We start from the raw sequence: 13,318 nt of genomic DNA, 5'->3' as shown, positions 1-13,318 counted from the left end.
TCCTACACAGTGTACTTTGTGCCCTTCACTACTTCTGTGGCTTTGGGGACTGCACCAGCAACCTTTGGTTCCTGCACATGTTCTCTCTTGTAATGCCCTGAGGATTAAGTGCTTATGGAAAAGAAGACACAGTCTGAGAACTTTCATCCTTCAATGAACTTCTTTTCAAAAAATTTGCACTTTACCAGATTTGTAGATACAAAACAAGATGAACACAATGTTACATACCTGCTTACATGGGAGCATTCCACACCACTCCACCCAGCAGGACCCCCACAGGAGTGACACACCTCACACAAGTGTCACTCCTTGGGAGGAGTCCCCTCTCCTCACAGAAGGAGTGTAAAGCCACTTGCTTCCTGACACTTTCAGCAAACAAAGCACCTTATGTTGTCAGAAGTCTTCAGATCTTCATAAATGTCTTCAGACACATATCAGGGCACAGAGTCTCTCTCCCATTTCAGAAGTGGAAGTCGGGCTGTGCCAGAGCAGCGCAGGGAGAAGGCACCTCGTTCAGAGGATCCTCCAAAGAACACTTGGCAGGAATGTGATAATTGTAGGAAACATTGATCTAAGTAGCTCAGCCAACCTCTGCTGCTGAAATGAAGGGACCAGAGCACCAGACCCAGCACAAAGGTGGCATCAGAGCAGCTCATCAGGGCCCCAGCTGAGCTGTTTTCTGTGGGTGGAGGTCCTCCTACAGCAGCTGTAGCCTGTAAGGATAACCCCGTTCCCAACCACCACTGCAGGTGTTCAGGAGCAGGAAGGCAGACAAAATGTCTTTAGGAAAGCTACAGAGCTACCCAGGGTGTGAATAATGTCCTCCTTTGCACCAAGAATTACTCACACAGTTCTGTGAGCAACTGGCAGTGTTTTGTCTTTGCACTGTGCTGGGTGTGCTCTGTCCCAGGGATGCTTTCAGCACTGCAGAGCTTTGCTTTTTTTAAACGTTTACAATCCCTTCAGCACAGATGAAAATATGACAGGGAAAACTTTTAATTTTTGTTTATGGATTGACCAATTAAAGTTCAATTAGCATTATCTGCTTAACTGTGCATCACAGTACCTACAAAAATAAATAAAAAGCCAGCAAGCCTAGGGCAGCATATATTGGAAGCTGTGCTGTATATGGCCTGCCTAATATTTATTATTGCAGCACACTGGGATGATTTCTGCTGAGGAAGTAACATATTCATCTATAACAGATATAAAATCACTCTATAAATTCCATTTATTTTTCTTTTGTTTTATATAATTACAGGTTACACTGTAATTTTTCCTTCCTTTATGTCTGAACTTCCCCATGCTTTTAAGATGTAACACTGATCAGTTACTGTAGCTGCAGGCAATTTTTTGTTTGTATAACCAGAACTGATTTTTATGCTATATTCCCAAAACAACCCCTCCACTCCAGATGGTCCTCATTCACCTGTAACATCCTCCTGTGCACCAAGCAACAGCACTTCTGACACCTCATAAAATGTTACTGTTCCTTGGTGCTGCTGTTCCCTCCCAGGGGATCCTTCACAGCCCAGCAGCTCCTTAAAAAATGCTGTTTAAGGAGACTCAGGTTATTCAGTGTTGCACAAGGCTGATAAATACAAGTGTATAACCTTCCACTCCATGATACTTCAGAGGAAAATAAGGCCAGTGGTTGTGGAGTTTTTGTTGTTTACATACATACATACATATATATGTATATATTTTGTATTCTAACTAACAAAACAGATTGCAAAACTTAACCTTTATCTTCAGAGGTTAACTTTACAAATATATTTGATATTTTGGATAAAAAGCTTCCTTTGGCAAACTTGCTTCCCAGAAGAAGTTGAACTTTGATAAACTGAAGCAAGTCCAAGATGCCCACGGGGTCACAGTGCATGGCAGGCAGGAGATGCCACGGAAAGTGCTTGGGCTGGAGAAGCCAAACAGGAAAATCAGGAGAGCACAAGGGAAGACAGAGACTTGACTCTTGAAGATGCACAGAGAAAGGACAAGAGGCAACAGATACAAGCTCCACCTGGGAAATTTAACTCCATATTAGAAAAAAAAAATTGCAACCAAAGCAAACTTTAAAATAGGGCCCAGAGAAGCAAAGGATCTCCAGCCTTGAACAAGGCCCTGAGCCCTCCTGCCCTGAGCAACCTCTCCACAGGTCTCTTCCAACCTATTTTCTGTGAAGAAATACAAAACCTTGTTGTAAACTCCACTGGAAGTAAGGTACTTTTAATTATAGCCATCCAATTATATACACAATAATGTGTATTTTACATATATCAAGGAAAAAAAAATACACATACTGCCTTTCAGAATTCATTTACTGCAATAACAGAGGCAAAGAGTCAGTAGTAAGGTTAAATCACCAATATTAAGAAAAGCCACAATGTGTATGTAACTTGGAGCCCAAGGGAAGGTACAGCAGCTCAGTATTCAGAGACATGAATTCCAAGGATTTCCCACCACCCAATTCATTTCAACTTTGGTACAAAAAATGGAGCCTGGATTGCAGGTCTGGATCCAGATTATTATCCAGCACCCCTAAGCTTCAGGATCCTATTTACATTGACTGTCTTGAGATGTGGGACTGCAAGATCAAGGTAAGTATTTTAGTTCTCCCAACTGCAGTCTGGTTTCACTAAAATTGCCTTAATTAACTCAGAATAGTCTCTAATTCTGTAATTACCAGATCAAAATGTTATTTTAAATTGTTCTTCATTTCAGGATATGTGAACACTGAACCAGTTGTAACAAACTTCTAACATTTTCAAAGTCAAAAGTTCATTTTTACTTATAAAAAAAAAAGCAACAGTAAAACTCTTAACAGAGGCTTAAAAAGGTCTTTATAAAATAATCTCCATCACACTTACAATAGTAAGAAAACGATTCTGGTTGCTAATTGTTAGTAAATATGAACTGGATTGTGTGATCTGTATTAAAGATGGTTATAACTACAGTTCGCATTTTGTAGTTTGAAGGTGGACGAACGAACATGTCAAGAAAAGCAGATTATTGCTGTTCCACCAAGTCCTTTTTAATGAGGACAAGCTGCCTTGGTAGGCAGAGCATGTCTGACAGCCAGCTGAGACAGGAGAGCTGAAGGAGAAGTAATGATTTGCATGCCAAAATAAACTTCTTCACTGATCACCTCATACTTGGCAACTGTACAATTAAACTGATTTAGGATCAAAACTGTCATTCCATCCATCTCCTGATGGACAGTGCTGAGCACCTCGGAATTTAAGTTTGCTTGAAGTGACACAAGAAGGTAGAATCTGAGCAAGTTCTGCACTGGCAGAAAAAAAGAAGTCTGATGCTTATCCTGTCATGTGTAAGTATGAAAATACCAGATGTTTTCCAAAGAGTTTTTCACCAGGTCTGTGGGAGCAACAGGTGTGGCTGTGCAGAGAAAACAGAACATGAACATATTGGAAATATGAAATATATCAAGTTTTCTATTCCTGAAGCAGTACTAATGAAATTAAATATGCCAACATTCCATTTCAAGAGGACTCAAAAAGATCTAAAAATCCATACACGTTTTTAATCAAATTTTTAATGTAATAAGCCTCTGAAATATACTTTCTGTGGACACAAATTGGCAATTACAATTACAAACAGAAAAAGCTCACAACAGCTGCTAATAGGATGTCATTCACTGTGCATTTTAATTGGCTATTAGATTCTTTAACTTATGGTAATAAACTATCCTACTCTAAATAGAGATAAAACCCCGATGTGATAATTTACACATCCAAGCTTTAATACACTGTTTACATGAAACACTGTATTACTGTTTCACAAAGACCAGCTCCAGGATGATCTAGAAGAGCAAAATCAAGTCACTGATACAAAATAAAAGTCAAACTCAGAAGGTAACAACCCCCAGAAAGGGCCAACTCCATCCCTGTCTCAGAAACCAAACAATCAGAGACAAAACCAAACATCCAGCTCCTCCCTTAGCCTGCCTCTGCTCACTTTTTATCTGCTCCAAAATTGCCACAGTCCTCAAGAAGTTAAAGGGATCTGCACCAACAGCCAGGAAATCAAACTGGACAGCAAGAGGCAGCTCTGCACATGAAGGTAGAGAAGTGGGCAGGTCTCAGCATTCCAACCAATTAATATGAAAATAAGATGAGGGAGCCCAGAGCTCCTCTGGCATTTACTCTTCCCCTTGAGCAGCCCACAAATAGAGGGGCTGTTTCTTCAGATGGTCTGCTCCTGTGTAGGGAAATGGATGTTGCTGTCATAGGCACTGCTGGATAATCCATTACCTTCACATTTGAAAGTCTTAAAAGAACAGAAAAGAGAAAAAAACCAATGCCAACCCTACCTGACTAACACTGGGGGAGAATTTTCCACTTCAGTACTTCCAGATTTATGTGATAATATTTTACACAGTGCATGGAAAGACACTTCTTCTCCTGTGGAAAAGATCCTGGTCTCCCAGTGTGCAGCATTCCCAGGACACCTCTTGTCATTTAGTGCCTCCAGTGGGCCCTACTGCCCTCCTACTATCTAAATCCCAGCCTCAAACACTGCTCAGTCAACCAGGTGCTGAGGGGCCTTCTGAGCAACTCCTAATGGAATTACAGACTTCCCTGGCTGTGCTTTGCTGTGTGACATCCTGCTAAACCCTCCTCCAGCTGTGCAGTTCTCAGTGATAAAACACAATTATGCCAGAGCCTGCTGAAGCTGAGCAACAAACTACTTTCAGCTTTGTAGAGATAAATCACCACGTTCCCTTCCCCTCCTGCAAAGACACTTAAAGGCCTTTCCTTCACAATAAGCTCCATATGATTTCAACCAAAGTGGTCATAAAGAAAGAGAAGGAGAGAAAAAATTTTGCAATTCTGCCTTGAGACAGTGCCTAAGCCAGTGTGAGAGCTGACACACCACTGGCACAGTGTGCAGCCAAATGGGGCCTTTTCCTTCACTTGCCTGTGCTTTAAAAAATGCATTTGATCAGCCCTGACATTTCATTTTAAAAAAAGATGCTATCAACTGACCATCAGAAGCATTCTGTTACAAAAGACTACTAAAACTGTATGGTAGCAGTGAAAAATGCCTCAAATAGTCCTCTGAAATGTCAAGTATTTCTCTTCATGCTGGGTATTTATGTAGCTTGGCATTATCAGTTCTTCTGAAAATGGAGAAATACATCAGAAACTCTCTTTTTGTATGATTCCTTGCCTTCCAAAAAGGCAAGGTGCACATTATTTCCTCCTTGCCTCTCAAAAGAGAGTATATTCTTTTCTACAACATCTAGTGATCCAAACTGGTACAATACAGATCCTCAGTTAGGAAACACACATCTTAAAATAAAAATACCTGCAAGAATATTTCTATCTCAGATACTCAATCATACTGTGTATTTAATTTCTTTTCAAAGTGAACCAACTTCCATGCTGTGTCATTTCCCTTGTTCTACTGAAATGTTTAAGCTATACAAAGATAATAAAATAAAAATACTTCAGTAATTTATCAGTATCAGTGTTTAACACTTTCTTGGGAGACAAGCAGCTTTTTTGCTGTCATACACGTGCCCCACTGGTCAACAATATGGACATTAAAGAAGTGCAAACACTGTTGGTGTTCTTTAATCTACTGCACTGTAAATGAAGTTTCAACAGATCCAATTTCTCCAAGTTTTCCTGGTTTTGAACATTCACTGAACAAATGAATTGAGGGAGAAGCATGATAAAGAGAAATCATGCTTTGCTCATGTTAGTACTGATGGTTATTATCCCAGACCAAAACTACCAACATCAAATATCTCTTGGGAATGAAGAGGGAAAGAACTCGAAGACACTCCCTGCATTCAAGTCTAGATATTGTTTTTGCAATCAAAATGACATTTTATGGCTGCCTGCCTTGTAATTTAAACTTCAGAGGAAAAAGGGAAAGTAAAGACATCTAAGCTGCAGCTGAATTTGATATGAGTACATAAGTTATACTGGAGCAAACTTACAAATTCCTGTTTCTAGACATCAATGCTGTGGCTGCTCAGGATTGATATTCATAGTCCTGTATATCTCTTTGAGGAACAGCAAGGCAGTGTCTTCAGAACCCCTAGGAAGAATGAAAAAAAATTAAAAGTTAGTTCAATATGGTCCATGTTCTAATTCTTGAAGTCATTTCATGCTATCTCAGCTCTCTAAAAAGAATACATTCTACTTGTCCAGACTTTCTTCCTCCCTTCCTTGCCATTAAAATGTAAGATAGTTCTCAAATAATTTAAAGTTTAATACAATTCAAGTGCCATGTTCCCAAGTGGCTGTTTTCCCTCTTATTTTCAAAAATCAAACCTTCAGGCTATCTTAATTTCAATTTAACATGAATAGACTTAATTTTCAGATTCATCTGTAAAATGCTATTTAAACACATATACACACCACCAATATAAAAATGTAATGAGCACTGTAAAAAATAAAAAAGTTAAACACCTAAATTTTAACAAAGTTTCAAAGCTGTGGGAGTTGTTAGATGAGGGCAGCTTCCTGTGCTTTTTAAAATAAGTGACAGAGGAAGACATCAAAGGAGGTTGAGGTGCTCAGGACTGTGATCCTCCAAGTGTGAGGAACATAATTTACAGAGCATCGGTACTCAGTTAAACATGCAAGTTAAGGGACTGCAAATATTTTCCACAATCAAGCACAGGAGCTCTGCTCTCTCTTAACAGGCACAGCATTTCATTTAAGGCTTTTCTCACCATTGCCCAAAACAGAGCTCTCTCATTAGGGTCATTATTCACCGTGCTTATCTCCCCTAATTGAATGACAAAAACCAGCAAAGTGTAGCCAGTTTTTAAAGAGCTGGCAGTGAGCGGCTGCCACCCCGTGGAAAAGAATTCTCCATCCTTTAACCCAGCGTGTGGAACGGCACTGCCACCACTGGGTCGTCTGGACAGAGCTCAGTGCTCACAGCAGCCTCCAGAATCCCTCCCCGGGCAGCTCCTGAGCTTTGCAGGGTGAGTGATATTGGCTTTAATATAAAGATCCTTCAGGAAACGCTTTCAATGCCACATTTTCTGGGGAAAATGCCTGCTTCTAAAATTATCAGCTAGTGAAAATCAACCCTTCAAAAAGAACGTAGAGCACTATTTGTCCAGCACCTGCTGAACTCAAAAGAAGAGAGCAGTCACTCCTCCCTCCCCAGCACTGCTCTGCACAGCTCACAGCTGACCTCCAAGGCTGACTATTCCACCCAAAGGTGTGGTGGTGTTGTGCTCTGCCACTCCACACCCTGTGCATTTTCATGTGCACCTGATTTTATGACAGCAAGAAAACGTATGCAATGGCACACCAAAAAAGAGAGCAACTCATCAGGGCTAATGCAACAGGTCAGGAGTTGCACTATTTGTATAAGTGGAATGATATCTTTCTCTGTTTGAGATATTTAAGCACCTTAAAAAAAATAAATCCAAACCCAGGGAAGCAATTTTGCACTACAGCTCTGACCACATGATGACACCAAACTCTGCTTCTTGTTCTATAAATTTTTCTTTCTGTGTACAAGCAACCACTGCATAGAAGTGGTCAATCATAACCATCCAAATTTACAGGAAGTTCCACTGTGCCTTTATCTTCTTCTTTTTTTGTTAATATTTGATAGCAGAGCATCCAGCAATGTCATTTCAACATGAAATGGCAATTAAGTTTTACTACATATTGCAGTCCAATACAGTTCCTTCATGAACAGTTTGATTTGAAATACTACAGTTGTCAAAATGCTTACAGAGCTCTCCTTGTTTTGAAAATGATAGTAGCTAAAAATGTGTGTTTTGAGTGTCAAAGGTCAAGAGAACAGCGTGCAATGTCTTGAGTACAAACACAATGATAGATTTGTTCACCCTGCACTCACACAGAATTCTGAAATCAGATGAGCCTGCCATTCCTGGCTATTCAAATATACTGCTTACCTTAAGCAATATTTACAGAATCACAAGTATTTCCTCTTACCAGTAGCACAAATGACTCTGCAAAGCAAAGAGGTATTCATTGAAGCTTTCTATTGGCTTCTCTTGGAGCACGTAATCAATCCGACGTCCTCCATTCAGCATTCCAACCTTCACTGAGGAATCTTCATCTTTTGGAGGCTCTGGACTTTCAGTGATCTTCTCAGCTAAAATGACAAGAGTTTAAGGTTTAAACTATTTCCAAGCACAGCCTGCTTGACTATAATCAAAAAATATCACCCATTTCCCCTGCTAAAATGTCCAAGAGATTGAGATAAGACAATAATAATAACAATAAGATAAGACAATAATAATAACAACCACCAGAACTGGCCAGAACTGCATGATTCAGAAAGGTGACTGGAATTATAGGCTTATTTCTTTCATAACAGTTTAAACAGTTTGTTTGAAAAAGGCCTCATGAAAAGTAGTAGCTGAGCAATTTTCAGAACAAACCCCACTGTTTTATACATACACAGATCCAGTCATTCTATGAGTGAATAACCTGACATGACATATTTTTACATCTCTCCTGCACAGTGTCAATCACTATCCTCAATTCACACTAAGAGGAGAGATTTGTCTTTCTAAGAATAGACAAAGCCAGCACTGCCAAACACAGACAGGTAATTCACAACTGGCAATCCTGCCCTTGCTATTATTAAGGGTACTATTTACACCTGAGTTAAACTTATTTTTATTCTGTTAGAGAACACACCTAAATGCTTCTAAGCTCCTCCCAAAAAACTCAGTAGAAAACTACTCGAGAATAAATCATGGAAAGATTTATTCATACTGATTTGCCCTGAAAGAAAACACACCTGATTTAGAAACCTGATTTAGAAACCTGTCCTTCTAACAGAAAGTTGAAAGAGTGTACAAATTAAAGCACTTTCCCCAAGTCAGTGTGTTCTGCCCATGACAATAACAGCTGAGTGGCCTCTCCCTGTTCTGACCTCAACCCACAAACCTTTCATTGGATTTTCTCTCCCCCTTCCAGCTGAGGGGGGGAGTGACAGAGCAGCTCTGGTGGGAACCTGGTGCTTAGCAGAGAGGTCTCTTTAACAGGGTCAGGAAAATCAATACAAACAGTCACTGGGATACTCAAGCTTCAATTAATTTGAGCTCAACAAGTTAGAGGTAAAACAATAATGTGTCCACATACCTTCTACTACTTGCTTTTCTTCTTCCTCTTTTATTTGGTTGGCTACTTTCTCCAGCTCTGCTTGCAGCTGAGTTGAAGATGTGTGGGCACGGGCAAATTCATTAAGGGTCTGCCATGCACTCTTCAAAGAGCTGATAAAGCCCTGTTTCAGATCAGAGCCCATACGAGACAGAGAGTCTTTCAGCTCTAAAAAACAAAAAAACAACAAAAAAATCTCAATACAGAAGGATTTAAAATTACAACCTAAAACCAGAGTGATGAAACTCTGTTCAACAAATATCTCAATTCCCAGGAGAAACAGGCCTGCTGTGTCATGAATGTGTTTCCTGCTTCTCTATTCTATTCAAAAAGATTAAGGGAGATGCAATTAATACACGAATGATTTCTCACTGAATGGGTTAATGAGTTAAAACCTATTAGCACAGGAAACAGTTCAACAGTCTCCAAATCCAGAAGGGTGCACACAAATGACATAAATAGCTGCACCACCCCCCACAATCACTCCTCACACCCTACACTAAAGGAAGGGGAGAGAGAGACTAATTCCAAACTCCAGCACAGCAGAAGAGACCAGAAGAGCTGCCACTGTCTCTTGCAGTTGTAGTGAATTTGGAGAAGCACTCCCTCAGCCTGTAATTCTGCCACAGCTCAGTAATTGTGTCCCCAGTAACAATCTGACATTCACACTGGTGGGAAATGCTGGATGAAGGAGAGTTCTTTACAATAACTGGTTTTGACCCCATGGATCTGTTAGAGCAAGGCTCGTGACTATTCATGGAACATTTACCTACAACTAAGAAAAAAAAAAAAAAAGGAGTAAAAAGCAACAGACCCTATTTTTCTCCTTTGCTATACAGACTTTTGGAGAGTTGTAAACTAAAACACTCCTTAACAAGTGTCTTGTCTAGTCTAGGAAAGCAGACTCACTCTAAAGTACCATTCTAATGGTACAGATAGTGCAGAACTGCTCCACCTGAGTGCCTGAAGATGTTTAGGGAGGGTTCTGTGAACTTGTACAGCAGAAATATTGTCAACTGAACAGCAAAACTGACTTTCCTTATTAGGTGTGCAAAATTTAACCAGAGCACCTTGGTCTGATGGGTATCTGTGAGCAACAAAATCCAGTCCCTGCCCAGTGGCTGCAAAAACACCTTTTCCTCCAGGTTTGCAATCCTGAACAGACACTGGTTAAACACACCATGGGGGTCAGTAGGGCAAGGTAGGAGAAACCAATAAATTTAGTGTCTGTTTGACAGCATCTTAGAAATGAAGGTGAACAAGAAATGGGCAGCAATTTTTAAATGGAACTTGGGTAATGAGAAGCTCAAATCTGGAGGAATTATCATTATTACTTCTGAATCAGATTGTGAATGCCCAACTTATGGGACTGGGTGGAATCATGTCTGATGTTCAGGAGAAACAGGGTGTCAGATATCCAGGAACATTCACTAGTCTCTTCAAATTTTATAAAACTCTAATGCATCAAATGAGGCAATAAGAAAAATGAGATCCATATGAAATAAGTTTTCTTTTTACCCAGATGAAGTCTTTTTCTGCCTTTATGATGTGGAATGAGAACTGGTTTTAAATCCATGTCTTCAAGGATCATTGGTTCTAACCTGTAAGCTACTGGATCAAGCTGTTGAGAAACAACATATTGACATTTAGTTATCTTAGAAATTATTCTAATTATCACATTTCACTGAAAAAAATCCCTAGTTATGATTAATAGAAACCCATTTTTTAATTCTGTACTATCTGAATTTACAGAAACTTAGTTCATGACAGATTAAGCAGATTCATTAACTACTTCAGTCTTGTTCTACAGACAGAGATTCTAATGAGGAAACAACAGCAAGATTTTCTTGCACTCTGATGATCTCTATTCAACATGTCACTGTTGAACTGTCTAACAAGATGACACAGGACAAAAGTACTGAATGTAAAAACACAAACACTGCACAAAAATCTACAAGAGTGGCTTGAAATTAATGGGGAAAAAAAAGTTCCTTGGCTCTGAAAAGAAACAAGGCAAATATTTTCAAAGTAACCTACTGGAATGCTAGGTATGGAACCTATAGCCAGATCTACTTCACTTTTGCAGTAAAGATTACAAATATGTGGAATAAATATTTCAGATGGGTCAGGGGGGATTTTGTGTTTTGGGAACTGTATGTAAGGGAATAAGAGGTGTAATGCTCAGAAGTTAAAACTTCATATTCTACACTTCTTGTCACCAGCATCAGCTAAAATCAGATCTCAAAAGCTCTGCTTACTCACTGGGTGATAGATATTGAAGAATCCCTTGCAGGTAGGAAGCCTGTAGTTTTCATCAATCTTCTCCACACCCCTCACAGTGAGGAACACACCGATGGGAGAACCCAGAGCAAAGAAAATATCTGGCTCAAAGTCCAATGCACTGTAAACCACAGAAACCTGGCAGACAGAAATCAGACACAGAATCTCTCAGAACTGCCAGCTAAGTCATATAATGCTTAGCCAGGAAGGAAAAAGCAAGTTCTGTATTAAATCAACCACATGCTCACAGCACTTCCAGGAAGCTTCAGCAGCAATGCCCTTTTCCATACTAATACCATAGTACTAATGCATATTGATACAATAATATTAAAGTGGGTTTTTAAGGAAAAAAAAAAGTAAAAAAATATTTAAACAAGGAAGTTTTTAAGTTTAGTTTGAGGTAAACCTTAAATATAACAGCATAAATGGATCAATTTAGGTGACTATGTTAACTGTAAAGCCACAGAGGCATTTAATCTGATGTCACTCAATCTTCTGTCATTCACACAGTTCTGCTTCTGGAACAGAACCGTGTTTACAGCTCACTCACTGCTGGAATTAAAAATCAACTGTAGTGACAACCTTGCTATAATAAGTTTTGCTTTTCAGCAATCTAACCCACCCTCCCAGCCCCCCCTTCCCACCAAAGGGCGAAGTTCTATGTAAACATCATTTTTGTATAACAACCAAGGGAGGTAGCCCAAAGTCATACATATTTAAAAAAAAACCCACACAAACAGAAAAACAAAAAAAAAGGACAGGATTGTCCAAATCATTTAAATGGATGTAGTCTCACCTGGCCAGTTCCTACTTCAAAATACTCGTAGTCAATGTTCACAGAAGACACGGATGCACCAACTGGGAGTTTCCTCTTTGAGTGCTGACCAGCCTCTGGAGAGGAGACAGAAGGAACTGACTCTTTTGCTTTCTGGGTGTCTTCCTGAGTTTGGAGTGTGGCAGCCAGCACTGCTTTCTTTTCTGCTATTGCTTTCTTCTGTTCCTTTTGAGAAAAGTTTCAGAGTTAGGGCAAAACAAAAGTTTATTTCACAGTCGTCAAAATTTCTTTAATATATCCAGGATGTTAAGAAGAGTGTTCAAGAATAGAAGCTACTCCACAGCAAGGAAGTTGGTTACATTTGCCTGATCATGTTTTATTTCATTCCTGAAAAATGTATTTACCTGCTTGGCTGCTCTGTCTTTCACAAAATTAGCTATTTTCTTTCTTGGTCCAAGAGGTATCCCCATTTCCTTCAGGTCATCAACTGTACACATAAGCTAAAGAAACAGCAAACACACACAATCAAAGCACACTTCATAACTTTTCTAGTAACACATGTAATTTCCTACTGGCAATGACTTATGAATTTGCTAAGTCATTTTATAAAGCTATAGAAAATATAAAAAATTAAGAAGACATGAAACAAAGTGCTTTAACAAAACTGGGGGGAATGCACCACACCCAGAAAAAAGGACAAGAGTCACCTAACACTTAGGCTTCAAGTCATGCATGATTATCTTATCTTTGCAACTGCTCTGGTGTCTCATGGTCACTAAACTCGAAGGAAAACCAGAACAAAACAACAACAAACCCCAGATATAGACCCCATCCCCTGGGCAGTCCCCAGAAGCCAAGTGAGCACTGTTGTACCAGAGACTCCATGTCCATCCGCTCCTTCTCAAACGTGCTCACATACTCCGACAAACTCAGCATCTCCAGAGTCTTCTGCAAAGTGGGAACATCCTCATCCATCTCAGGCTCACAAAGGTCATCACCAGATGTGGCAATTGAGGAGCCCAGGGAACTGGTATCTTCAGTCATCTTAACACAACAGCACAGAACCAGAATCACATCCTCTAATAGTGAAAAATCGACGTGCAGCAAGCCAAACCAAGTGGAATTC

The 13,318-nt window shown here is 39.7% G+C and overlaps 1 protein-coding gene across 1 annotated transcript in view; it reads right to left on the bottom strand.

Annotated features, from left to right (window-relative positions):
* Nucleotides 1–2,210: 2,210 nt before the first annotated feature.
* The window catches only part of SEC23IP (SEC23 interacting protein), a 23,332-nt gene continuing 12,224 nt past the window's right edge, over nt 2,211–13,318 (bottom strand). Inside the window, exons 11-19 of the mRNA XM_017809235.1 lie at nt 13,066–13,236; nt 12,597–12,692; nt 12,214–12,417; nt 11,400–11,555; nt 10,656–10,758; nt 9,120–9,305; nt 7,959–8,121; nt 5,969–6,069; nt 2,211–3,396 (exon numbers count right to left, since the gene is read on the bottom strand). Coding sequence (XP_017664724.1) covers nt 5,988–6,069; nt 7,959–8,121; nt 9,120–9,305; nt 10,656–10,758; nt 11,400–11,555; nt 12,214–12,417; nt 12,597–12,692; nt 13,066–13,236 — 1,161 coding nt within the window. The 3' untranslated portion in view covers nt 2,211–3,396; nt 5,969–5,987. The remainder of the gene's footprint in view (nt 3,397–5,968; nt 6,070–7,958; nt 8,122–9,119; nt 9,306–10,655; nt 10,759–11,399; nt 11,556–12,213; nt 12,418–12,596; nt 12,693–13,065; nt 13,237–13,318) is intronic.

The sequence above is a fragment of the Lepidothrix coronata genome, unplaced genomic scaffold, assembly GCF_001604755.1.
Source record: "Lepidothrix coronata isolate B3197 unplaced genomic scaffold, Lepidothrix_coronata-1.0 Scaffold25, whole genome shotgun sequence".
NCBI lineage: Eukaryota > Metazoa > Chordata > Aves > Passeriformes > Pipridae > Lepidothrix > Lepidothrix coronata.
Note: the sequence above shows the minus strand (reverse complement) of the source record. Positions and strands in the feature narration are given on the sequence as shown.